Genomic DNA, 26,608 nt, shown 5'->3' with positions numbered 1-26,608 from the left:
CAGAGCATCAGTACCTCTCCAAATCTTACTCCATGGATCCTAAACAATATTGTACAGCCTTTGCTGAGCACTGTCTTCTCCAACTCCATTCATAACTCCTGTATACAAACTAATTCCACTCCAAAATCAGTTATTTGTTATCCCACCTTTTTTTTTTTCCTACTGAAGATCAGGCAGATTATGCCTTTAAACACAAGCGTAGTGCCTTTCCTTAGAAATCAGAACAAATTAATTAATTCATGTCATTCGTTTATTTCTCCCTCACTTATTCCAGCAAGGCTGCTCCACTAGACCTTTTTTCCCCAACACCTGCCACAGAGGTAACTGTACAAAACAAATAGCAATTGTCAAAACTGGTTTAAACAGCTTTGTCATCTAACTTCTTCCCTTCTGTCTGCTGCTTAATGTAATTAAGTAATTTGAAAATGGCAGAAGAAAAGCCCGTATCTTGGCAGTGCTTCATATTTGATAGAGGATCAAGAATCAAAGAATATTCTAAGTTGGAAGGGATCCACAAGGATCATCAAGCCCAGCTCCTAAGAGAATGGTCCATAGAGGACCAGACCCATGACCTGGGTGTTCTCAGCACCATGTTCTCATCAACAGAGCATAGGCCCTGCTACTGGCTACTCACCCTGAGCTGAACCCTCTCCAAAGAAAAGCAACAGCACACATGTCAAAATAATTTATTATTTCCTCTGTGTGGAAATAATCCATGCAGGTTCTACAGGAACACAGGGTGAATAGCTTTGAATTACTATTTCCCCACCTGTGGTGTGAAAGCTGCTCAGGGTACAGGGCTTTAGACAAGGTGGCCTGGTGGAAGGAACATCCACCTCTGCCCTGACCCCAAACCATTCTATGATTAAAGGAAGGCTTTTAAGAACAGAAGAAAGCACAGAGTCTTCCACAAGACAGTATTCCTTTTGTGCATCTTCATTTTTTTCCTACATTGGTATTTGCCTTCTTTGTTTAAGTCCAGACACAGGCAGTGTGCATGTTTCAGTTTTTTCAGAGTGTTACTGTACAATTCTGAAGACTGTCACTACAGCAAAGTTCTATCTGTTTTTACGTTTCTCTTTTTTGTTTTTGGTGTTCACAGCTCCATTTACAGTTGGTGTTGTTGTTGCTCTTGCATGTCCTGTGACTTTCAGGTGCTCAAACAATTTATTTCGGGATGGAAATGTACAGTTGCAGGTTACACAGTGGATAGGAACTTCATTCTACAATGAGAAAAAAAAACCTGAATGCTTCACACTCATTGAATACATCATCACTATAATACACCAATTTCTTGCAGACAGTTTCTCCTTGGCAATGAAGCAGGACTGAGCTGTTTGTTTCTATCAAGATTTCATTATTCATTAACAATTAAGCACATATTTTTTTAACAAGTAATTGCAAATATAACTTCATTATATTTCAAAGTGCTTTAAGTAAAATTAAGAATGGAAGCCTTGCAAATCTAAGTAAATCTTTACTATTCAAAGTAAAGAATAGTTTTGATCTCACCTGACCATACAGGTAGGTAATGCTTTGGGCTCTGAGATGCAGTGAATTTAGTATGTCTTAGCTGTAGTTCTACAAAGTTTTGCTCTCTGGCAAGCATCAATATTGAGATAGATGCAAACAGTACTGGCCTGTCACGTGCTGGGGGACAACAGCTCTGTCCCCAGGTGTTTAATCATTTGAACTGCCTTGCACACAGAGCTTCACCAGCTCTCCTAGAAATGAAGCTGAGTCCTGTATTTCTCTGTGAGGACAAGAGCTGAAGTTTCCGTTCTATCAAAATCACAGGGACAGAATTGGTGGACTGGAGGTGACCAAAAAATAGCCTTCTTTGTAATTATATGACCCCCACCTTTTAGCCCTCCTGTATAGACAGGCTGAGAAAGAGGAAGAGAAGGCTCCAGAGAGAACTCATGGCAGCCTTCCTATGTCTTAAGGGGGCTTACATAAAGGAGAGAGAGTGACTTTTTATACAGGCAGAGTGACAGGACAATGGGCAATGGCCTTAAACTGACAGAGGGCACGTCTAGATTACACATTATGAAGAAATTCCTTACAGTAAGAGTGATAAGGCATTGGCATAGAGAAGTTGTGGATGCTTCATCCCTGGGAAGCGTCCAAGGCCAGGCTGGATCAGGCTTTAAGCAATGGGGTCTACTGGCACTAGATGATCTTTAAGGTCCCTTCCAACACCTAATGCTATTTTAAGTAGCATAAGTAATTTGACATACCATTGCTGAGCCCTCTGAAGACACCTTAGCAGACTTTTTTGCTTCCTTGGCTTTCTTCCCTTTAGACTTAGTGCTGCCAACAAAGAGGAGCTAAAATCAGTGCACAGGAACATTTAGCATTTACAAGCTTTTTCAATTTTCAGTTTTCAATAACTCTGCTGCTTTCCCCTGTTCTTGCTTCCCGCAACAAAATGTAAGTGCATCCAGAAAAAAAAAAATTAATTTATACAGTCAACTGTAAATCTCAGAATGTTGAATCAGCTCCTAGGAAGTGATATGGTAGCAATCTGCAGTCAAATACCACCTCCAGAGAAGCCCCTGAATGCTTTGTTTAGTATTGTATTTATTCAAACCAGTTTTGGTGAGCACCCCCACAGCCCACATTTGAGAGTACATCTCTCCTTGTTTGACAATACCAAACATGACACAGTGACTACAATGTTGCAACCAACACACCTTTTTGCTTCACTTTTTGTTTCATTCTCTTGGCTGACATCATCTGTAATGCCTGTGCCCTCTGACACAGCACATCTTTGGCCATCATTTACCAACTCCTCTGTTGAGCCACTGTCCTTTTCCATGCTGGGCACCTCCTTTTGTTCAACTGTTTCTTCGTCAGCACTTTGATCAAAAGAGTCCTCATAACTCTGTCCAAACAAAAAAAAAAAATCCAAGTTAAATACTTCCAGTTCGTTAGTGACTATGTTTATAGTATTATACTCATTTACCTCAAACATGGGTGGGTTGGGAGGAGAGAAAGCCATGGACCCTCTTAATTTTACTGTGTGTTTTCAGTGAGACTGTAACATGTAAAACCTTAGTTCTCCTGTTTTGAAAGATGAGGCCACCTGTGGTGAAGGGAAGAAACACCAATAAAACAGCCTCTGAAACTACAGAAGCTACTACAGTAACTTTTAATTACACACAGGGTTCATCCTGTTCTGACTACCATTTCTTATTTCACAGATAGTGGCTTATAACTTTGCAAAGGGTTAATTATTTAGACTGAAGTTTTCTGTGTCAGACAACTGCATTAGGAACCTGGAGCCAAAATAACTGAGCTGACTGAAATTAGGTAGACACGCTGTATTTTCCTTCCCTAGCAGATATCAGCAGCTTTTCCCATGTGCCAGATTAGACTCAAGACATGGTTTGGCAAAATATCCACTTCCTGTCTGAAGCAGAACAGCAAAGCTCCCAATAGCACAGTAAGAAATTTGACCTAACACCACATTAATGGAACTCTAACCACCTCTAGTGCAAAGTCTCAGCTACCTGAAAAAAACTTGGCTAATCCTAACTTCAGGAAAAGAAAAAAAACCCACAGAGATTCCCAGTACTCCACAATGCTTGTCAGAGGATGGAAGTGAGGATTTCCCAGCATAAGACTGCAGCTTGAGCAACGCAAGAGTGGCACCTACTGTCCAGGCTGCAGCAAACTGATGGAACAGAGCCACGGTGACTGTGTGCCACCTCTGCAGTGAGAACAGACCTTCTGGTCTCACACAGAGGGGGAAGGAGTTAACTGAAGCCTCACGGCCTGCACAGAAACATGAAGGTCCCGCCAATACTCGGACTGTGCAACTGATCCAGCCAATGTGAAGCCAGGAAGCTTCAGCTGCTTGAAAGTCTCAGAAAAGTTTCTTAAGAAGGCAGAAAAGGTGAACAGAGAATAGGAAATCAGAGGGTAAAGCATGGAAGAGGCAGGATCTGGTACAGACAGCTCACTGGAACAAGGCTAGGACTCAGGAGTAAGTACTTGAAAAGGATGAAGCTTGAGGAAGGCAGACACAGGAGCATGCTGACTATGACAGCCCTGCCACTCAAGCCTGAAACAGCTTGCTCTTGGTGAATTTCACCTGCTGCTGTCATATCACACACAGACTCAGATCCTGGAGTAACACAGACTCCAGGTGTTACTTTTGCTTGCAGTTGAGGAAAAAGTTGGAATGGATGTGTTCATTCCAACAGCTACATTGCCAGCAGAAAACCAATACTGTGGCAGTCTTTTTGACCCCCTCTAAATTAGAGATTAAAAAACAACACATTATACCAACTCCTACAACTAAAGCCAGAAGTGACCATCAAATTGAGCTCTTAATGCACCATGGCCACTACTGGTCTTACTGACCAATTCCTTCCATTCTCCCCATCTGCCTGTTTCCACCTGTTCTTCTTATAATTCAGACTACAGCTCTTTTAGAGTCAGCACCACATATTAGCATCTGCACTAACAGAATGAAGTGAGGTCTATGATATTACTATCACAAAATACAATTATAATAAGTCTAACAGAAGTTATTCTGGTGGCAAAAAATAATTTAAAGTATTTTTAATAGTTTAAAATTCTGTGGAATTTCAAGCTCTCCTATTCTGCAGGACAGAGAAATAATTTGTGAGGAGTTAAATGCGAGTTTTCGGCTTCTTAAGAAAACTGGATTGTAAAGTTCCCAGAGTATGATTATGACTACATACCTTCATTGTTTTCTGCTTCTTCCTTTGTTTCTTTGAGAGTCTGTAAAGATAATTTTAAAATTACCTTTTTTTACAGAAAACCCCCAAAACCCTAGGATTTCTAAACCTACAGGATTTCTATAAAAGTATAGCTTGATAGTATAATCAAGCTATACTTTTCCTTGATCCTCTTAACATGATATTAGGTAGCCACAAAAAGAAAGTTACTCATGCCAGAAATAAAACAATAGGTCTCCCAAACTACTCACTGCATTTAGTAAAACATTTGTTTTGCTCAGACTGAACCCAAAGATACTAGTGAGATAGCTGGAATTGTGCTCTGGCTGTTTAAAAAATTAAGTCGTGTAACAATTCTGATTTTGAGCATGCTCGTTTTCCATTTATGCCACCAATCAATTGACAGTAAGTACCAAATCAATAAGCACTAGCTCTGTGGAAGTCCCTCTGCTTGAAAATAGCAAATCTTTCTTTTCCTTAACATACAACTTTAGGCAGCAGAGAAAACATAAGTCTGTTGTTTTATGGCACTCAAATGTAGTCATGCACAGGCATGTGTTTTACTGGAACTCTGATGCTAAGAAGTATTTCAAATTGCACAATATTGAGAGCAATGCAGTGGCAAATCATCAGGAGCTCCCTCTGAAGGCCACTAAGACTTAGTAAATCACGAGTCATGATAAAATTAAAAACAATTTCAAGTACTTCTGTTTGGGTATGTCTTCTGTTTCTTCCTCCTCTTTGGTCTGTATTCCATCTGCATCATCTGAAGACACAGCAAATTTCCCTTCCTCCTCTTCCAACTGCTGTCGTAACAGCGATACCATCTCTCGATGCTTCTTTGATTTCTCGTGATTCTTCATGCTGTGAAGACCAGATTGTTACTGCAGGTTGCTCTGAGCAAACATAGTTATATTTACATAAATTAACAACAGGCCCATTATCCAGCACTACTAAGTATGGAAAATTCTGCACTGACAAGGTCTTTACTGGAAAGACAACACTCATTATGTGAAGTTAAAAATTCTCTAAAATGCAGTTTTAAATAACTTAAAATCCATCACCTTCACCCACAAATCCCCAACCACAAATACTTACGCTTTCTCAGTTTTTAACAATTTGTCACAAGCAGGGCAGTACAGACCATCAACAAGTTCAGCTTCTTCAGTTTCATCATTCAGTTTGTCTGAAGAGATCAGCAGGAATCAGAGAAACAAAGATCAGCAATTTTTGAACAAGATACTCTTTAAGCCCCAGAAAATAGTCACAGCACTGACATTCAATTTCTCCAGTACTACTGACACACAGACAGCTCAAGATCACCTCAACAATCAGACATTGGTATAAATTAAAAGCTGCAGCTTGTTCAAACAAAAACACCAGAGAGGGACAGACTCTAGTGCAGCATCCTCAGAGGGAGGGAGTGAGTTGCATTATGTCAGAACTGTGAATTTGAGGCTGTAAGTGAGCCACACTCATACTGCAGTGACTCAGTAGATATCACCTCCACACACACCATACCTTCAATGCTTTTTGTCTCCTGTTCTTCTAACGCATCTTCACCACCTGATCCATCTCCAAATTCCTTTTCATATTGTGCCTCCATCTCTTGCAGCTCTCTCTCCAGATCTGACATAGTTATCCAGCTCTGCTCTTTGTACTGCTCAGCAAGCCTGCAAGCAGAATACAGTAACTTCTACACTGTGTCCCTGAGATGGGAACTAGGGGAACAGTGTAACTGAAAGATAACTTCTACCGAAAGATAATTGTTCTTCTTCCACATCACAGGAGGAAAGTTCTGAACATATGATGGAGCACACAATTGGAAATCCGAGTTAATTTGTGATGTCAATGGGCACCTCTGCACTGTAAGCAGATTTATTAACATAGGTGGGTCCTGGTTGAATTTCAGGCAGAACATGCTGAGCAGCATGGTCAGTATCAAGCTGACAGCAAGGAAGGCATCTCAACCTACTCTAAGATCCAAACTTACAGTAAAACAGGGCGCCCCCAAGGAAGGGAATGATTGGTATCTGACTTTATTGATTCAGAAGGCTGAACAATTGCTTTATTAAACTATGTTATATTACTGTACTATAACTAGGTTATATTATACTGTACTATAACTACACTACAAAGAATACTAAAGAATACTAAAAAAACCTTGTGACTGTCTCCTGACAGTCGGAACACAGCTTTTTCCAATTGGCCAAGGAAACAAAACAATCTTCAGTAGAATTTAATTGACAAAACACTTCAGGCAAACAATCTTCTTAACACATTCTACATGTGCAAAAGAACAGGAGCAGCAAATAGAGAAAAGAATTGTTTTTCTCTTCTTCTCTCTTTTTTCTAGGAAAAACCTCTGAGAGAGATAATTATGTCTCTCTGTTCAGAGAATGTGAATGCCACACAAACTCAAAAAAATACAGGACAACAAAACCCACAAGCACATTACTCCTTGACTGTGCTATGGGAATGTACCATCTCAGTTTTCCCAGTTTAAGCGTTCCCCAAATTACCAAATATGGCATCACAGGACAGTTGCATTTTGCTCCAGCTGGCTTCTTGTCTCAGAATTATCAAGCCAGTTGTCATTAAATGCATAACCCTACTTTATTGTCCCTAAAGGGTGAATGCATATGTATATATACAGAAAACCAGTACACAATATACTCCATTTATGTTATTACCTGATTTTAATAATATCTGTTATTTTGCAAGTGCATTCTTAATAAGAATTTAAGCTCCTCCCTCATATGTGCAGGCAAACAGTTCTTCCAGTTGAAAAAATTAATTTGGGCTATGGTTGGGAGACCATTTTTGTTCTGGCAAAAAAGCCAAACTTTGGCACTGCATTTAGTCCAAGGAAAGGATCCCTCCCAAAGAATTCAGAGGGAAGACAAAGATAAGCTCATTATCCCTTCTTTCTTCTTAGCAGATACACCTCCAAGGCAGATGAAGGTGATCTAAATCCAGGTCATTCTCTCTTATTCTACAATTTACATTCTATTTTCTTTAAAGGAAAATAGGTAATAAATTTCATTTCCCCCGGTAAATAAAAGCACACTTGGTTCTGTGCTATTACAGCCAGTTACTCACAGCACCCAGATAAGCATTCCCCAGTTATCTTAGACCTCTGTACAAGTCAGAACAAACTCAGAAACCTGAGTTTTAAAAAGCTCAGACTTGAGACCAAAATTAGTATGTAAAATTTTCAGGGATGTTTAAAAGAGCAAGTGGAGCTACTATTAGAATCTAAGTCTATACTGTATCCTCATGGATAATTTCTTCAAGTTAAAAAAATAATAATTTGTTTGACATGTACATACTTGGCTTGTTTTAGCTTCTGTTGCCTCCGAAATTCTTCTGCTTTCCTAGTTTTTTCTGCATTTTGTTCTTCCACAAGCTTTCTGTGAGCCTGTACTCTTTTATCCCTCTTACGAATAAAGGCTACTAGCTGACGGATCAGCTCATTCCTTTCTTTCCTTGCTTTCTCCCTCGTTTTCTTGTTCTCTTTTTCCATAGCTCGTTTCTCCCAGCGGTTTGAGGCTTGTCGTGTGTCATACTCTTCTTTCCAAGCAAAGTTCTTCTGTGTACAGAAACTCTGCCAATATGCATAGAAAGGGTGGACTACCTACAAGAAAAAAACAAAAACTAAGTCACTTGTTGAGGAGGGACAGAAAAAACAGAGAAGTAATTCAGAGCTTTTGTAACCCTTTTTTCTGAACTTCCATACAGGCCACAGTTTTGCCTCAGAGCAATGAAGATTTAGAAAAATTCCTAACATCATCCTTGAAGTTTGAAAGCAACAACCTCATCTAAACTATTACAAACTGCAACTTCTAAAAATATCCCCCAGCAGGACTGGATCACGCTGACACTAGTGTCCAGTTACTTAGCTGTCCTGTATTTCTCCTGTCAAACTGAAAAGCACAATCAGAATCACACATGCTGCCTGCAAGCTGGTACTTACCTACAAACATCAAACATACATTAAACACACACTCCACATTACACCACACCAGAGGTCAGCCACACACTTGGCACAGCATAAAAAAGGCAGCAAAACAAAAAATAAATACATAATGCTATTTCTTCCTTGTATATTCTCTCTGCTTCCCGAGCAAGACAGAAATGAAAAGCCCTTGATGACACAACAGCAAGGAGCTGTGACTTGCACAGTTTAAGAAATGGCTATGTGAAGAAACATTTACTCCTGTTTTGTCAGCAAATTACATGACTGTAGGCTAAAATTATGCCCCGTAGCTTTCATATTAGAATAAAAAGTGATTGTTACTTATTCTCCTCCCTTTTACTATTCATGTGTAAGTGCTGGACTAATAATGTGGCCTCACAATCACTTTGGGTTTGTTCTTTATTTCTCTCCAAATAATTATTGTCCTTCAGTACTTTGTATATTCAGCAATCAAGATATGCCTAATCTCCCTTCTTACATTACTTGTCCCATCAACCTTTCTTTATACTACTCACTTCTATTTGCCCAACTGCTCATATTTTGGGATACCTCATAGAAGTATTTAACCTCATGGTTTAATGGTTTTTTTAGTCAGTTCTGTTCTTCCTCTGCTATTTTTATTCACAGAAACTGTGAACAAAACGATCAATTGTTATTCACAGGAACAACTCAACAATAACTTCCAGCAGCCTATCTACATGTGAAGTTCATGGCTGTGGCTTCTGGCAGGTAAGTCACTGCAATTTTTCTCAGCTATCACAAAAAATAACCAATAAACATTCATATTTCATCCAATAACCTAAGTAATATTAGACTACCTACCAGAGATTTCTGCTTCAGAAGAGGATACTTTTGTGCAAAAGGATGCACACCCACCAACTGATGACAGGGACCATGCTCCTCTTCACCAGATGTATAGGGTGGGACTCTCCCCATTCTCAGCAGCTACCTCAACAACCTGCACATGTCTGGCACTCAGCAGCAGCCTCAACAGCAGCCCTTGCTGAACTCCCAAGCGGATTTTGTTTTGCCTACTACTTGTACCTGGAGCTGATCATTTTTGTTGACCTGCAAGTCTCTTCCCATGAATGCTTGTGAACTCACGGCCTTAAGAATATCTTTCCTGGCTGCTTTGCTCTGACCAAGCTGCCTCTCATGCTTCTTGTGAACTGACAAAGCAGACCAAACCACAGGGCATTCACATCACATATTTTAAAGCCTTTGTATAGTTTTTGTAGCTCCCTTCTAAAACTCCTTTCCCATTATATTCCTACTGCGTAGAAAAGTGAGCACTGCAATGCTGGAATCCTCTGACAGTACATGTTGATCAGAATTCCAGTCGTTTTCGCAGTTATTAATTGACATAAGCATTAAAGCTATTTTGAGTCTATAATCTTATCTGTCCCATGGACTCAAAAGAAGCAGTTTTCAAAAGATGTGTCAAGATAACAACATTAAAAGACATATTTTAGCTGGTCCAGAGATACTATGTATTCTCCTTGGGAAAGATTTCCATTCATTAAGCCATCCTGTAACTTCTCCCCATATCCGAACACCCTTTCTTGCACTTCTCAAGAAGTTTGATTTGTAACTTTTGTTTCCAACTCCAGTCAAGTTTTGTACCACTGAAGCTACTACTTTTAAGGTATGAATCAATTCAAATTTCATAAATAATTATCCATACAGAGAAAGTGACAGGGAGAAGTACCACACTAGAAGTAACATTTGAGTGCACTTCATACTGTGCAGTTACTCCCTAGGGAAGGTGTTATCACCTCAGTTTTTAATTTCAACACAGAAATACTGGTAACCTTAAAAAAAATCCTAAATCTGATAGTCTGATATATTATAACAAATAGTTGGCAAACCAGGTGACAAGAATTCAAGTCATACACTTTCTTTTCTTTCTTCACAGAGGAAAGCATGCAATTTTTTTCTGAATCAAATCTGACTACAAACTAATTGCAGATGACAATGTGATCATAATGGCAGCTCACACTGCCAGTCAACATCACATCTACTTTCTAAAGGCTGTGCTACACACTAAGTGCTATGCAGTTTGCCTGTATGAGGCAGGATACTACATGCTGCAGGAAAAAAATTAGCTCAGTACCCCTGTCTGTAACACAAGTTGTGTTAAACACTGGTAAACTACTCTCATCAGGAAACAAAGAAAACATCCATTCATTTGCTTTATAGGTCTTGCACTAGACTTAAGTTCCACTGGCATAATTGATGGTTGTCCCTGTGAAGCATCTGTCTGACAACTCACCCAGCAGGCCTGGCTAATACTGTACTCCAGCAGGAAATGCCAATTTTAATTCACATAAATATGAATCAGACCACAAGCACTTCCTTTGCAGTAATGGTCTACAACAGTAGAAAATAACCATAGATGCATGGCATTCAGAGATCAGAGGGACCCCTCCTTTGGGACAAAGTAATGGTTTAACTCCTGCAGGTTTACCTGCAGGTCAGTTTTACACTTGCCCTTACCGTATCATAGTCACTGTGGGAATATCCAAACATAGGGAATTCTTCAATATCTTCCTGTGTCATATATTCCAGCTCTTCCTTCGCAATCTTCTCAAAAACTTGTCGATACACTGTAAAGAATCCCTGAAACAAACAAACAAATAAATAAACAAATAAACCTTTTATGTGGCACAGTAAGAGATGTACAAATGCTCAGGTGCTGTCTATTTTAGAGAAACGTTGCTACACTGCAAGAACAACTCAAAACCAGAATAAAGGCCTTGTGAGCACTTGCTGAGGTACGAGACCCTTCCTAACAAAGTTCCACTATCTCTCATGCCTTTTATTTCCACCTTCCTCACTCGGTCTCCGTCTTTCTCAGACACGTAGTTAAACACCGATTTTAAAAGAAAATTTCCATATGCTGGAGATGGTGATAAGTTCCTAGTTACATAGGATCAAGTTCTGTGGAAGCTCCAGACATAAAATTCACTATTTAATATCCTATATTTTTCTAAATTAATATGTTACTAACTGACTACCAGTACAGTAACAGAAGGACAGGTAAGTATTTCCTCTGGTGGATGCTCTTCTAATCACCTAGAACTTTTCAATGTATTAAATATTATTAGTATTTTAAAATCCAAAGGGAAATTCAAAAATCCAATAGGGAATTCAATTACAGCAAGGACACCTTCCCCCAAAGGCTATTGTTACATTGCTTTTCTGTTGTTTACAAGATTCTTGCTTGAGAAAGTTATTTCTAAATAAACAGATGGTATGGCAAAGCCCTGGAATCCTTCACTATACAAGATAAATAAACAATATGCACACATCTGTAGTTGTACAACATAGCTAGACATTTTGATTAAGTAATTGTTGGACAATAGGCAAGATTAAAGCCTCCTTATACATCCAGGTTAAGTTTTCTCTTGGATTTGTGTAAGCTGTGCTAACAATTCTACATATAACTTTAACACAAAACAAATGCTAACACTTATAATGAAATTTAAGCTGATTAATTAACGATTAATTGATAGCTTACCTTTTCATCATCCCCATATCCAGAGTAGCAGCTAACAGTGAAGTAGTGCAGCAGATCCAAGCTATCATCTTGATAGTCTCCATCAGCTCCTCCTTTCAGCAGAGCCTCCCTGTGACTATCATACCTGGAAAAAATCCCCAGCATCAAGGATGTAGAAACACGGAATATCCCACAGTGCTGATAAACTAACACAGTACACCTATAACATCACTGTATAGCTTAACACACTGTCTGTAATTCTCACATCCAAACTCTTCAGAGAGTAAAAAACATGACAGAAGATATTCCCTCTTAACCTTTATTTTACTATTATTTTATCTGCAATATGTATAGCAATAATTCCTCAAGAGCTAGCTACCAATCAATTGCATTTGAGAAAGATGCCTCACAAGACTTTCAGAAAGGGGTAGGGCATTACTTAAATCACCCAATACTTGCATGCACTCAAATATCCTCAAATCATACCCAAACACATAAAAATGGAAAACCAGTCCAGTATTCTCAAGGAGGACAATCTCAGGAGAGGTGGGTTTGGCTGTGTAATCTGGTAGATGCTCCAGCCCACGTGAAAAACAAGCTACACAGAACATTTAGAATAGTGATCCCTTAGAGACGTGTATGTGTGTATTTCAAATTAGAACGGGACACCGGTACGCACTGCCCGGGGCCTGAGGGCTGGCCAGGGCTGCCCTGAAGAGCCGCCCGGGGAGGAGGAGCAGGCCCAGCCCGGCTGTCGGCAGGGCGCTGCCGGGGCCCAGCACGCCCTCAGCTCCCGGCGCGCCACGAGGAGGGTGAGAGGGCGAGCCGTGCCCCTCCACGGGGCTGCAGGGCTCCAGCTCCGGCAAAACCTAAAACCAGCCGGCTGGCCCTGCCCACGCCTGCCCAGGAGCAGCACAGGACAAGCCCTGGCAAGCCCGGGCTAATAAAACCTCAGCCAGGCCAAGCGCCGCTCACCAGGCCCGTTCCTGTGGGTCGCTGAGCACGTCGTACGCCGCCTGGATCAACTTGAACTGCTCCGCTGCCTCCTCCGCGTTCTCGAGGTTTTTATCTGCAGGACAATTTAACGAAACCGTGTCAGCTGTGGTCGGGCTCGGCGGCAGCAGCCGCCCCGCCGCCCCCGGCACCGAGCCAGGCGGCAGCGCGGTGCCCCCGCGCCGCGCGGGGCCGGGGCCGGGGCCGGGCCCGGGCCGTACCCGGGTGCCAGCGCAGCGCCAGCCGGCGGTACGCCCGCTTCAGCTCCTCCTCGGCGGCGTCGCGCCTCACGCCCAGCACCTCGTAGTGGCACTTCATGGCGATGGCGGCGGCGGCCGGCGGGGCGGGGCGGCGACACCGGGACAGCGGGCACTGCCGCTCGCGCCGGGAGGGGCGAGGCGGCAGCGGGAGGAGCGAGGCGGGAGGGGAGGGACCTGCGGCGCGGTGTCGGCCGGCTGCCGGCGGCGCCTTGGGAGTGCTTCAAACACTGGCTGTCCGATTAACCCGACACCTTGTGCTGGAATGCACAGAATCAATGAGGGTGGAAAAGATCTCCGAGATCATCGAGCCCTACCCGTGACCCAACACCACCGTGTCAACCAGACCGTGGCACTGAGTGCTACTCCGGGGTTTTCTTGAACACCTCCAGGGACGGTGACTCCACCCTCCCTGGGCAGCCCATCCAATGTCTAATCAGCCTTTCTGTGAAGAAATTACTCCTTATGTGCAACGTTAACGTCCCCTGGCACGGCTTAAGGCCAGTGCTCTTGTCCTAATTCCAGCTGCCTCAGAGAAAAGTCTGACCCCAACCTGGTCACCCCTTCCTTTCAGGGAGCTGTAGAGTGCAATGAGATCTCCCCTGAGCCTCCTCATTCCCAGAGTAAATATCCCTGCTTCTCTTAAGACCTGTGCTCCAGGTTTTGTTGTGCTTGCTTTCCTTTTTCTGAATTTGCTCCAGCACCTCAAAAGTCCTTCCTGAACTGAGGAGCCCAGACCTGAACACAGGACTCATGGTGTCACCTCACTAGTGCTGAGCACAGGGAAAGAATTGCTTCCCTAGGCCTGCTGGCCACACTATTTCTGAAACAGATATTTCTGATTCCTGTGGGTGCTGAGGAGCTCAGTGGCATAGCCAGCACAGTGCACATTCTCAAGGTAGCTTTTATTTATACCCATGGTCTTCAGAGATTTTAGCATTGGTCCAAGTCGCTTTCCTTCTCTAGGTCAGGTGTGTATCAGTGGGCACGACACAAACTGAGTTTTGGATGGTACAGCAAGATCTGGAGGCCCTGATCTCACAGTAAAATCTGGAGGTCCCAAACTCAGTGTTTAATCCAAACATGGCAAATTGAACACAAGCCAGCAGTGCCCTGGCAGCCAGGAGGGCATCAGGCACAGCATCACCAGCCGCGCAAGGGAGGAGATTGTCTGCTCTGCTCTGCACTGGGGCAGCCTCACCTCGAGTGCTGGGGCAGTTTTGGGTCACCTCAACATAAGAAGGATATAAAGCTATTGGAGTTAATCAGGAGGAGGGCAGCTTAGATTGAGAGAGGTCACAGCAGCTGAAGTTACGTGTCTTGTTCACGTTGGAGAGGAGGTTGAGAGGGGATCTCCCTCCAATACACACCTTTGTCACAGGAGGTTTTGGCTGGTATTGAGTCAATTTTCATCACAGTAGCAGGTAGGGAGAAGTGTTTTGGATTTGTACTGAAAACACATATGTTGTGTGGATAGTAACAGAGATGCTTGCATTATTGCTGAGCAATGCTCAGACTCACGGCCTCCTTTGCTTCTCGCCCCACCCACCAGAGAGGTGCACAAGAAAGTGAGAGGGGGCACAGCCAGGGCAGCTGCCCCCAGCTGACTGCAGGGTTATCCTACACAGCCTGGCACCATGCTCAGCATACAAAGCTGGAGGAAGAAAGGGGGAACATTGAGAGTGACACATTTGTCTTCCTGAGTCAGTGTTACATGATGGAACCCAGCTTTCTTGGGAGGTGAATATCTCCTACCCAGAGGACATAGTAGATAAATTCCTTGTTTTGTTTTGCTTCTGTGCATGGCTTTTGCTTTGCAAAAAGCTTTGCTTTTTTCTTAAGTCTTTATCTGCACTCATAACTTTTCGTTTCTACCCTTCCAATTCTCTTCCCCACCCTACCAAGGGGGAATGAGCAGGCAGCTCTCTGGGGCTGAGTTGGTTAAACAAGCGTGTCAAGGACGTTCCTGTTGTACACCAAGGTTCTTTACACAAAGGATGGTCAGCTCCCAGGGAAGTGGTCATGGCACCAAGCTTGTCAAGAATTAAAGGAGGTCTGCAGGATCCTCAGTCACACAGCTTAGTGTTACAAAGTTCTGCAAGGAGTTAAACTGGACTCAATTATCCTGATGGAGGTCTTTTCCAACTCAGCTGTCTGTGTATTAAGACTATGTGAATGGAGCACATGCCTATATTCACCAGTCTTTCTTTCCAATCACATGGCACACAGACCACTTTGCTGCAGAAGTCACATGGGATTTCCCTCACCCTGCTGGGTGGGGTGGTATTTAGAATTTAACAGGTCAGCTTCCTCTCCAGCCCATTGTGTCTTTTCAGCATTAAGATGCTGGAAATTGAAACAGAGGTATCAAACAGAAGCAGGGCATGGGCAAGACTTTGAAACACAAGAAAGCCTGGGGGAGTGCAGAACTAGTGAGCAGGTCATGAGATCAGGAACTGTCAACTAAAGGTATGTAATAAAGAAATAGCCCCAGAGAAGTTGTCCAGAACAGTTGTGATGTCCCATCCCTGGAAGTGTTTAAGGCCAGGCTGAATGAGATGCCGCGTTATTTCTGAAAACTCAGAAACACATAAGACAATAAAAGAATGCAAACTCAATCTTTACAAAGAAATGTATGTTTTGTTCACTTAAAACTGAAGTTCAGACATGTTTGTCTGTACAATGTAAATTCAAATATTTACAATATTCAGTTGATATTGTACGAAGTTTCATTCCTTGTAACATCTATCTATTTAGATCCTTCAGTTCTAAATAGCTTTTTTTGCTTTTTCCTCTGAATTTTACGTAGCTTCTTCTTATCTTTAACAATTGGCTTTGACTCTGGTTTCACAAGCTGTATTTCCACTGGCTTCTCTTCAGCTGGAGTTTCAAAGACTACTTCAGTAGGATCTTCTTCAACAAGGACCTTAGTTCCTTTTTTCTTTACCATCTGCACTTCTTTCACCTGCTGCTTCTCTCTAAACTTAGCTGCCACTGACAATCTTATCAGTCGGCGATGCTAAAAAAATAAGAATTTAAATGTCATCATGTTTCAAATAAGCACAATGGAAGAAATCTGTTGTTAAAGAAACTAATTTCTTTAATACTAATTTCTCTGCTTAATGGCCAAGACCCTCAGTGTATGGTCATCTTTTCAGTGACATGACTCCTGCATTCACTTCATGATCACAAAACTACTCTGTCCTCCAACTGTCACCAGTTTAGGGCACTACAAAGGGTCATGGGGAAAGGAATACTGGATGCTCCAGCACAGACTGACTGCAAGGCTGGTTTTCTAATTACTTGCTAAATGAAAGAGAAAACAAAGGCAGAGCTGCTTACCATATTTGGGGACCGGTAATGAGGATTTTCATAGAGAGTCGGTCCTCCAAAGCTACCTTGGAAGATTTTTATGAGGTTCAGGACAAAACGAGGCCCAATTTCTACTAGGGAGGCATCTTCTTCTATTATCTGCAATAAAAAGAAAACTTTGTCAATTTCTCACAGATTGAATCAAAGCATACGACCTTGCAGGCACCTTGCATATATATGGTAATACACAATTGAACTTAAATTCAAGATAAGGTACCTGATTAGTTATATTTCCATAAACCCAGTTCTGTACATACAGCAGTTCTTAGGAATTCAAGCAAGCTTTTGGAGTACTCTGTATTTGTGAATTCCTTCTACAGAAAGTAAACTCTAGATTACTTTGGGTCAAAGCAGCAACTTAGATTAAGGCACAGTTTAGGCCTTGGGTAGTGTGTCCTGCCACCAAGACATCCCTCACAGAATCACAACTTGATGAATGCAAGTTCAGTGAACCAGATCTCTCCAGAGATACAGGTGAAGGTTGTCATTTCAGGACACTGAATCTGCAAGCATTAGGGGCTGGCATACCCTGATAACAATAATCATGATTCTTATTTCATTTGGTGGATTTCATATGAAGCTACTCCACTGATGTCCTTTTGAAAAGCTGGAAGAGACCACTCACCTGGTAATTGCGGAACCAGATCCTTTCATCAGTGATGGTGAAGGTGAAAACATGATCAACAAAAGGCTGGCTTTTGGGGTGGTACTGAGGTGTACCAAATATCTGTAATAAAAGGCAGTGTTTCTGAACATCTGCAAGTCAAGAGGTCAAACACAAATGGCTCTTTTTAAATTCCTTTTAATTTACTACATTCCCAAACCAAGGTTACATTTCATAACCCAAAACTTAAGAATAAGTGTCTGAGTCATGCTAAAAATATGATCCAAATCCTTTTTGATCTTTTCAAAGTTCAGAAGTGTAAAACTGCTACTTGAAAAAAAAACACTTGCGATTCTTAAGTATGTTGCCAAAAAACATCTCCAGTGAAGAAACACTGGAAACTATAGACTGACCTGAATAAACAATTCTTTTAGCAGGGCATAGTGTGGCTCCCGGTCAAATATCTACAAAAAATAAAAATTTGTTTTACATACAAGGCTAAATGCAATAGTCATGCAAAAAGAATAAGAACGTACCCAAATGAAATAAAACCTATACTTACTGGATCAAAAGACAAAAGGGGTCTTGAGCCCCTTAGGCAATTTCCTGTCATCTTCAATTCAGCCAGTGTGTGAACTACAGTGATTAAAAAAAAAAAGAAGTTACTATTTACAGAAAACGTTTCAGACAGAACAGCAAGAATACAAACACAATAATGTCCACCAGCTTACCATTCTGCACCAAGAATTTAGCAGATGGTCCCTGTGGTGTGTTTGAAAGCCTTCAGAGGACAAGTGGTGGGAAGAGAGAAAGAAAAATGTTAACAGCAGGGAGAACACACGCTGGATTTCCACACTACATCCCCAACCAGCTATTCCTGCGTTGAAGTAGTTTCTGTCACTTTTATAGCTGTACTGAGTTCCTTCAATAAGCTCATAAACACTTGTTTTCTAAATAATTTTGTAAAATGCTTCTGCAAACAGTCACCAAAACCTGTTCACACATTGTAAATTTGCACTATCCACAGAAGTGCAATATTAGAACAAATTCAACTAAGCAGCAGTATTTCATGTATCTTTACTATTACAGTAGGAAGCTTCAGCTAGAACTGAAGCATCTGCAGGTATAAACAGAAATGTAACAAAACATAACATTTCCTTACCACATGTAGAGATCCTGTTTCTTTTTGGCTTCAAAAAAGATGCACTTATTGCAGTTTTTCATTTCACACACCTACACAAGACACATCAAATTAGCCGCTTACAAACATCCTGAAGACATTTTTGATAACTTTCCACATTTATCTCTAATATTTTCTTCTCTCCAAAATGCAAGTTCAAAAAGCAAAGATCTTGTCTTATGAAATGACATCTACTGACACTCAAATTTTGGTTAGGTTTTAAAAAAATTTCACTCACTTACTACAAGGAGTAATAACCTCACTAAAGCTACAAACCTGATAAGCTCTCCAGATACAAACACAAGAGCAGGAGCTGAGACATTAGGTTCTAGGTTCAGAACTATCAACATCCTACTACATTTGGGCTGGCTGCATATTTGTGTCCTGCACTGTTCAAGCATAAGCTGTATGACACTTCTCACCTACACAGAAAAGCACATTATGCTGTATTTCTTCTTCAATATGCTGTATTTCTTCATGATGAAAATCTGTATCTAATTAAATGTTCCATTCTGGTTTTATTAATCAAAAGTCAACTTTTGGCTTTTTGGGTATCAGTAATTTTCACCTATGAAGTTACACTTTGAATTTGGTTGCCCCTTTCCCTGGCATACTGAATTTCCATAGAAAATAAAATAAAATACAGAAGCACCAAGATAAATCCTGAATTACCTCATTGATTACAAATAACTGGTCTTTACGGTCCATTTTTGTATCTGGAAGACAAAACCAACGTTTACAAGGCTGGAAAACCAATTCAATACAAGAGATTATTGTAACAGTTAGGTTTTTTGCAAAAAGTTTACTAGGTTATAAATGAAAGGGTAATTATCAAATTGTTTCTGTCATGTTATGGAATATCTAAACATAGGAACAAAACTAACTGCGCAGGCTCAGGAGCGATGCCATAGGATTCACTTCCCAGAAAATACTGGGATACAAAAATTGCTATACTTGCTGGCTCAAAAGGTGTTTGTTTGAGATAAAAGTTTTATCAAAACACTTCTGTACCACATTTAAAAAAAATAAAAGAACAGGGTGTTAGGAGCTCTTGGCTTAAAAGCATTCTCAAAATATAAGTTAGGAATGATATTCAACCCCTACCTGCTTTAGAGTGAGGCATCAATGTTCTTAAGTCCTGCATTAGGTGTCTTGTTCTGAAATTAATTCCACGAGAGGAAAATATCAGCACTCGCTCCTTGTTTTTCCATTTGCCCTAGAAAAAAAGACACAACAGTCACATGGGAAGCTGCTAGACTTAATGTTATTATAATGCAGCAAAATTACAGTTTGGACAGCGAATACCGAAAGACACAGCAAGAACCTTCGTTTTAATCTCTCACGCAGACAGAACCACGCGCTCAGCAAGAGTGGAGACTGCCCTACAAAAAAGGGGGCCCTGCTTTTTACAGGAGGAACCATCCCCATCCCGATCCACAGCGTGCTCCCGGGCACAGCCTTTCCCTCCCACCCAAGGAGGAACCATCCCCATCCCGATCCACAGCGTGCTCCCGGGCACAGCCCTGCACTCCCACCCAACTGCTAAAACTCCACGTGCGTCGCTTATTTTCCTGCAAAACGGGCTCAGGAACACTCCAGAGCACAGCCCAGATTCTCCTGTCGAAACTGAGAAACCTTGGTGTTTACAGTCAGTACTTTACGCTTTTCCTACAAGCAAACAATTACCGAAACCTTCTCCGCATGATTCCTAAATGGAACAGGCACAGTTTCCACACAGCCTCTGCATGAAAGAGAATTGCCCAACTCTTCCCAATACTTCTGAGACTGAGGTAACACATCTTACCGACATCGACCAGGACAGCGCTTTTCGCGTATTCTCACGGAAACAACGCACCGCCACTTTTTACTATTATAAAACACTACGAACAAACCCCTCAGTCACGGCTCAGCCGCGTTCCCTCACACAACCGGAGCGCCGGGCCGAGCGGCGGTACCTGCGACACGGGCGGCGGGATGCTGTATTCCTGCGGCGGGGCGCTGCCATCCCTCGGGCCGCCCTCCGGCGCCGCCTCGCCCGCGCTCGAGGCGCTCCTGGCGCGCTTCGCCTTCCCCGCGGCCAGCGCTCCACGCTTCCTCTTGGCCGCCATCCGCCCGCACGCCATGCCGCGATGGCTCCTCGCCCGCCCCGCTTCCTGCGCTCGCGTTTCCTGCGCCGCCGAGGCCGTGATCTCACTTCCTGCACTCCCTCCGTTCGCCGTGCCCGCGCCCCGCCTTCTGCATTCCCGCCTCCTGCATTCCCGCCTCCTGCAATCCCGCTTCCTGCCTTCCCACTTCCTGCCTTCCCACTTCCTGCCTTCCCACTTCCTGCATTCCCGCCTCCGTCGCTCCCGCTGCTCCTCGTTCCCGGTGCCGGGCCATGCCGTTCTCGGCGCAGCCGCCCGCCAGCGGCGAGCGCTACGCGCTGTCGGCCAGCCTGGACAACGCCCGGCACCTGTCCAGCCTCTTGCGGGCCGTGCACTTCCAGGACCACGCCACCTGCCTGGCCACGGCCAGCGGGCTGCGCGTCACTGTGGAGGATGCCAAGTGCATCCAGGCCAACGCCTTCATCCAGGTACCGGGACACGGGCGACGGGAGGGCGCGGCTGCTGCAGGCCCTGCGCAGGCCTCGGTCACCGCCGCTCTCAGGGCACCGGGGGGACACGGACTCAATGGACAGGGTCCAGCGGAGGCCACAAAGATGATTAAAGGACTGGAGCATCTCTTGTGAGGCAGCCTGCAGGAGCTGGGTCTGTTTAGTCTGGAGAAGAGCAGACTAAGAGTCTCATTAATGCGTATAAATATTTCAAACGTGGGTGCCGAGAAGATGGTGCCAGACTCCTTTCTGCGGTGACCAGTGACCACAGAAGGAGGGAGGGCGATGGGCATAAAATAAACCACCGAAGTTTCACCTCAACACGAGGAAGCGCTTATTTGTACTTAGGGGGGTAGAGCACTGGAGCAGAATGCCAGGGAGGTCTTGGAGTTTCCCTCTCTGGAGACAGTCTAACCCGGCCTGGATGTGTTCCCTGTCACTGCTCCAGGTGACTCTGCCTTGGCAGAGGGGTTGGACTGGATGATCTCCAGAGGTCCCTCTCAACCCTAACAATTCCATGTGCTCACCTGCGGAGAAGGAGAGACTTTGCTGGGAGCAAGACAGAGGTGCCTTGAGCTGGCATGGAGGAAGGGCCATGGTGAGGCTGCTCTTGTTTATGGGTGTCCATACTGCTGGAATTCCAAACCCTGCAGCACTACATCCCTGAGCCTCTGACAGAGTATTGCGTTTGCACCTTCATCTAATGTATTGGTGTCTGCCAAATTCATGGCTCCTTCTGGCCATGCTGTGCTTAGCTGCACAGCAAGTGTCTATAGTGTTCCTCTTTAGGTGTTTTTATAGCTCATCCCAAAGCTAAAAGATTGGATTTAAGTCAGCTGTGAAAGAGTACAGATGCACAGACACTAGACTAAAGATGGTTGTGCTGTGGTCAAAGCACCCCAGGATGGGGTTTTCCCTCTGGGCTGTCAGGAAAATATGAAATTACTTTTCCAAAGGCAGCTGGTTTATTTCTGAGACACTCCATTCTTGTAGGTGCCACAAAGCAGTGAGTGCCAGCGACAGACAGGATACCATGGAGCAGTTTATCAGGCTAGTCAAAGGCAGGATTCAGCACATATTTCAGAGTGGTGAAGTCATTGTTCTGATCTGTTCTTATGTCCTTCTAGTTTGGAATGCTTATGCATGCACTGAACATAAAAAATGTAATTATTGTTACTGGAGAAGGGTGATACATTGTACAGTTCCATTAATGTTTCTAGCTCCAGAAGTAAGCAGCTCGAGTTTTACTGTTTGTAGGTTGTACTTAAACCATAATAGACATGTATTTAGGAATTCATGTTTATGCCATCTTACCTTGTTTCAAGTGTGGTTTGATTGTGTTTTCCTAGTTTTGAGGATGAAGACCCATTTTTCTATAATCAATGCCATGTTGCATGTAGAAATCACTTTGTGTTGCACTGCTTTCTGGATGGGAAACCTTGAAGTTTAAACTGTAAAATAATTGCAGAAACTCCCAGCTTTTCATCTCTTTTTAACTTACAGGCAGAAATTTTCCAGGAATTTTCCGTTCAGGAGGAGTCTGTGATGTTCCGGATCAGTCTGTCCGTTCTTCTGGACTGCCTGACCATTTTTGGAACCAGCTCCTTGCCAGGTGTGGTCTATTTCCATGAATCCACAGGAGGCTGTGTGGGTGCTGCAGGATGTGTACTCACATGGCGTGGAGTGATACCACGGCAGCTTCCTGGGCAGTTCTGCCCTTGCAGCAGCTCTGCCTTGAGCTCCTCATTCCTCTACAGTTTTGGTTGTGGCTGACCTGAAGATCTAAATCGAGTGTTCTAAAGAGCACTGTGGTTTTGGGAAACCAGAGGTTCAGGTGGTGATAACCTGCCACAGGAGGGTGTGACCACAGCACAAGCTCAGCTGCATTAACTTCAGTTTGCACAAGTAACAAGAGTAGTGAGGAAGGATGATGTGAGCCAGAGAGAGCCTTAGGACCATGAGGATTTTCCAGTTCCTCTAAACTGTTTGTAGTGTGTCTTAAGTGTCACAGCTGGTGTTTCTTTTGTGGTGGGTGAAATTATTTGGATTTGAGTTGTCTCTACACAAGTAATTTAATTTTACTGCATAACCATTAGCATTTCAGAGGGTGTCTGGGAGGCAGCACTGCTGTTGATCTGTGGCTTGTGTGTGAGAAAAATGTGAGTTTTCTAAAGTAATCAAAAGCCCTAGCTGTGGTTTCTGCAGGATGTATATTTCATTCTCATTTTCAGGAACATCAACGGCCCTCAGATTGTGTTACCGTGGTTATGGGTATCCCCTGATGCTGTTCTTGGAAGAAGGAGGAGTGGTAACAGTGTGCAAAATCAACACTCAAGAACCTGAGGAGTTGTTAGATTTTGATTTCTGCAGTACAAAGGTTGTTAATAAAATTATCCTGCAGTCAGAGGGACTGCGAGAGGCATTTGCTGAACTGGACATGACCAGTGAGGTTCTGCAGATTACCATGTCTCCAGATAAACCCTACTTCAGGTACTAGAAATGGCTTTGAACTCAAATGTTTGTGCTTGGCTGCCTTGGCTGGTGAGGAGTGGAAGTTTTCACAGTGGAGAGAGGGGAATTACTTTAGAATTAATTCCTTCATTTCAGGAAGAATTGTAATGAGTATAGCAAATCACAGTATGTTCTCTAATTAACATAGTAATGAGTATTTTGACAACTTCATAAATATGACATTGGTGTGGACAGTTTAGTATTTTTGATTAAATAAAGTGAAACAAACAGCAGTGTTTTGTGAAACAATCATGAGATATGTACAATGACTCATTTTGGTGAGTTTTTACGGAGCTCTCATCAGGTATTTTGTGATGGTGCTTTTTGTCTTCCAGGTTATCCACTTTTGGAAATGCTGGAAGTGCCCATCTAGACTACCCTAGGGACTCTGATTTGATGGAAGCATTCCACTGTAACCAGACCCAGACAAACAGGTTAGAAAGTGACTGATGCCCTCTGTGCCTGGTCATGCATTCTTGATGGGAAGTTTAAAAACTGCTTTGGTATTTCTGTAACATTTATTTTATTAGTATGAGGGGGCAAAAATACTCCCCATCTGATAAAAGACCGTGCCTGTTATCAAAAGCTAAGCGCTGACGATGACAGTTTAATGTTGTTACCAGGGAAAGAGCAAATAAGTGCATTCCGAATTGTTTTCTTTTTATTCTGGGTCTTTATTTGTGACTAATGTTTCAGCTCCTCTTTGCACAATGTATTTTTTTCACATTACTTGAATAATACACGATAATAACATTTTCTCCTGCAGGTACAAGATTTCTTTGCTTAAGCCATCCACAAAGGCACTGGCTTTGTCTTGCAAAGTGTCCATTCGAACAGATGCTCAAGGATTTCTTTCACTGCAGTACATGATTAGGAATGAAGATGGACAGATCTGTTTTGTGGAATACTATTGTTGCCCTGATGAGAACATCACTGAAGCAGAACTGTAGGTGTGTGTGCTGGCGTCTGTAATATATTTTATTATAATAGTTTAAAAAATATTATATTTTTTTACAAAACTAAATGAAAGCTGTAAAGTTTGATAGAGTTAATATTGTCTTTATTTTTTAGCTCTGGAATAAGAAAGTTGAAAACTTTCATTTTCTTCCACTGCAAACATTTCTTAGCCTTGACTCAAACTGAAAAAGCAGAAAGGGGAGTTGATGTCTTATAGACACTGCTTCCAACACAGATGTTAAAGTACTGTTTGTGTTTGCTTTTTGCAGCATTCTCCAAGAATTTTGTCTGTGCTATGTTTTTTTGTCTTTGGCTTCTAGTATTCAGTTACACAGGGGAAAATCTGAATACTTGTTGTATATTAGCCAGATAACTTTCAGTGACTTAAAACCAAATTTGTCTTCAAAGAGAGCAACATTTTCAAACACATCTCTTAATAGCAGCAGGTGGTTTCTTGCTGGCAAATGCTGACATGTTTTGTCAGTGAAGCCACTAGGCTTCTCCTCATCTTGATTAATTCTTAATATAACTCAATTCCTTGGAATTCCATCTGACACCAATTTGATGTCTGCAAACTGATGTTGAATTGGTAAATTGATATAGAAGCCAGGATTTACTTACTCATTACTCACAACGGTCCTGGCAACATCATTGTTTTGGGTCAGTAGTTTATTACACATCTGCAGGAATGCTGCAGCTGAGCTGTTTCTGTGTGCTCATGTCCCTGTTCCTACTCTGCTGCTCTCTACTGGAGGTGCTAAGGATCGTAAGAGAGAAAAGTCTCATATTGAAAATTTTTTATGAATTTCATTTGCCTTCTCAGTAGCCTCTCAGCAACAGAAGTCGCTGCTGAACGGCAGCAGGGCAATATCTGCCTGTGCCCCATGGAGTGCTGTATTCAAATCTGCCAAAAACGGGGCTGACCTCGTGCTCACTGTCAGGAGAGTGTGGTTCCTGGGCAGTTTCCTGCAGTGTCCACCTCCAGAGCAGCAGGTGGGCAGTGTTTAGGTACAAGTCCCCTTGTCCTTTCACACCAAGGACCCTGCACAGAACGGGAGGTACCTGGGAGCAGCCAGGCACGGGACTGGATGCAGAGTCTGCAGATCCCACACAGAGACTGAGCCCTGCTGCCTCTCTGCTGTGGGGAGTGAGCAGAGTCAGCAATCTCCAGGTGGTTTCTGCAGCTTTAGACTCTGGTCAAGTTTTATTGTCTGTCAGATGAGGTCTTGCTTTGTTTTCTATGGAAAACAGTGTGTTCATATGTTACAAAGTTGATTGCGTCAGAATTCAGCAGAATCCTTTGGGTTTATTTTAAAATGTTTTTGTGGATAATTTTTCACCTCTTGCTTATGCCAGCAGAGTACACTTTTGGAATACACAGTGTTATCTGTTCACTTTTGTTGTTTTTTGTGCAAATCATCCATTTGTCGCAATAAAGTTTGCAATAAAGTTTACAATAAAGTTAACTGTTGGTAATTAATAAACAATTACAAATTTTTGAACTACAAGGCTGACATAGATACCTAATATTCTAAATTACTCTTACTCACTGGGTCTCTTTTCCAAACTAAAATATACCCAAGACAAGTATAAATGAACTTCCTTCTGGCTTACTGTGTCAATTTCTTCAATGAAAAAAAGGTTATGGTCTCATTGGGAGTTATTAATATTATCCCTGACTACTGAGTATCAAGGATGGTTTACATAATCCCTGGGTGACAGGATAAAAATGAAGTAGAACATACCACTTTCTTGTTGTGATTTATTTTAAATATCCAAATTTCTTGTATTGTGTTCAGGAATTGTGGCTTAACATTTGAATTTTTATGTAATTGCCTACATATGTATTGTGTTCCTTCTTGAAATAGTACTTTTAATGATTTCTTCTGTGGTCTACCAACAGTAATCATAGGAGCAATACCCTTAGAACACCACAAAATACCAGAAAATA

The 26,608-nt window shown here is 42.4% G+C and overlaps 3 protein-coding genes across 3 annotated transcripts; 1 reads left to right on the top strand and 2 right to left on the bottom strand.

Annotated features, from left to right (window-relative positions):
- Positions 1–670: 670 nt before the first annotated feature.
- On the bottom strand, positions 671–13,536 carry DNAJC21 (DnaJ heat shock protein family (Hsp40) member C21). The gene is made up of 12 exons (XM_063179627.1): positions 13,405–13,536; positions 13,166–13,259; positions 12,212–12,335; positions 11,188–11,310; positions 8,045–8,349; positions 6,234–6,385; positions 5,811–5,898; positions 5,418–5,576; positions 4,716–4,755; positions 2,697–2,887; positions 2,241–2,313; positions 671–1,223 (listed from the first exon to the last, which is right to left on the bottom strand). The coding sequence occupies exons 1-12, from the start codon at positions 13,499–13,501 to the stop codon at positions 1,059–1,061; spliced, it is 1,611 nt and encodes a 536-aa protein (XP_063035697.1). The 5' UTR covers positions 13,502–13,536; the 3' UTR covers positions 671–1,058.
- A 2,524-nt stretch (positions 13,537–16,060) lies between these two features.
- On the bottom strand, positions 16,061–20,734 carry BRIX1 (biogenesis of ribosomes BRX1). Its single transcript, XM_063179784.1, has 10 exons — positions 20,552–20,734; positions 19,701–19,812; positions 19,269–19,312; positions 18,579–18,649; positions 18,148–18,197; positions 17,979–18,052; positions 17,830–17,880; positions 17,438–17,539; positions 16,783–16,911; positions 16,061–16,459 (listed from the first exon to the last, which is right to left on the bottom strand). Exons 1-10 carry the CDS (start codon positions 20,717–20,719, stop codon positions 16,190–16,192), a joined length of 1,071 nt encoding a protein of 356 aa, XP_063035854.1. The 5' UTR covers positions 20,720–20,734; the 3' UTR covers positions 16,061–16,189.
- A 101-nt stretch (positions 20,735–20,835) lies between these two features.
- Positions 20,836–26,165, top strand: RAD1 (RAD1 checkpoint DNA exonuclease). The gene is made up of 5 exons (XM_063179785.1): positions 20,836–21,168; positions 22,693–22,801; positions 23,421–23,679; positions 24,036–24,134; positions 24,467–26,165. The coding sequence occupies exons 1-5, from the start codon at positions 20,974–20,976 to the stop codon at positions 24,648–24,650; spliced, it is 846 nt and encodes a 281-aa protein (XP_063035855.1). The 5' UTR covers positions 20,836–20,973; the 3' UTR covers positions 24,651–26,165.
- The last annotated feature ends 443 nt before the right edge of the window (positions 26,166–26,608 follow it).

This window comes from Melospiza melodia, chromosome Z (assembly GCF_035770615.1).
Source record: "Melospiza melodia melodia isolate bMelMel2 chromosome Z, bMelMel2.pri, whole genome shotgun sequence".
Classification (NCBI taxonomy): domain Eukaryota; kingdom Metazoa; phylum Chordata; class Aves; order Passeriformes; family Passerellidae; genus Melospiza; species Melospiza melodia.
The sequence above is the reverse complement of the archived record's forward strand: the minus strand, read 5'-3'. Positions and strand labels throughout refer to the sequence as shown.

Excerpts from the sequence above, each read along its gene's own strand:
- BRIX1 (XM_063179784.1), bottom strand. The coding sequence starts at position 20,719 with ATGGCGTGCGGGCGGATGGCGGCCAAGAGGAAGCGTGGAGCGCTGGCC. Across the intron at positions 18,650-19,268 it reads AGTTATTTGTAATCAATGAG|GTGTGTGAAATGAAAAACTG; the intron begins GTAATTCAGGAT and ends TGTCTTGTGTAG. Across the intron at positions 16,912-17,437 it reads TCTGGTTCCGCAATTACCAG|ATAATAGAAGAAGATGCCTC; the intron begins GTGAGTGGTCTC and ends TTTTTATTGCAG.
- RAD1 (XM_063179785.1), top strand. The coding sequence starts at position 20,974 with ATGCCGTTCTCGGCGCAGCCGCCCGCCAGCGGCGAGCGCTACGCGCTG. Across the intron at positions 22,802-23,420 it reads TGGAACCAGCTCCTTGCCAG|GAACATCAACGGCCCTCAGA; the intron begins GTGTGGTCTATT and ends TCTCATTTTCAG. Across the intron at positions 24,135-24,466 it reads AACCAGACCCAGACAAACAG|GTACAAGATTTCTTTGCTTA; the intron begins GTTAGAAAGTGA and ends TTTCTCCTGCAG.
- DNAJC21 (XM_063179627.1), bottom strand. The coding sequence starts at position 13,501 with ATGAAGTGCCACTACGAGGTGCTGGGCGTGAGGCGCGACGCCGCCGAG. Across the intron at positions 13,260-13,404 it reads GGCGCTGCGCTGGCACCCGG|ATAAAAACCTCGAGAACGCG; the intron begins GTACGGCCCGGG and ends ATTGTCCTGCAG. Across the intron at positions 1,224-2,240 it reads CTTCAGAGGGCTCAGCAATG|AATGAAGTTCCTATCCACTG; the intron begins GTATGTCAAATT and ends TTCTCATTGTAG.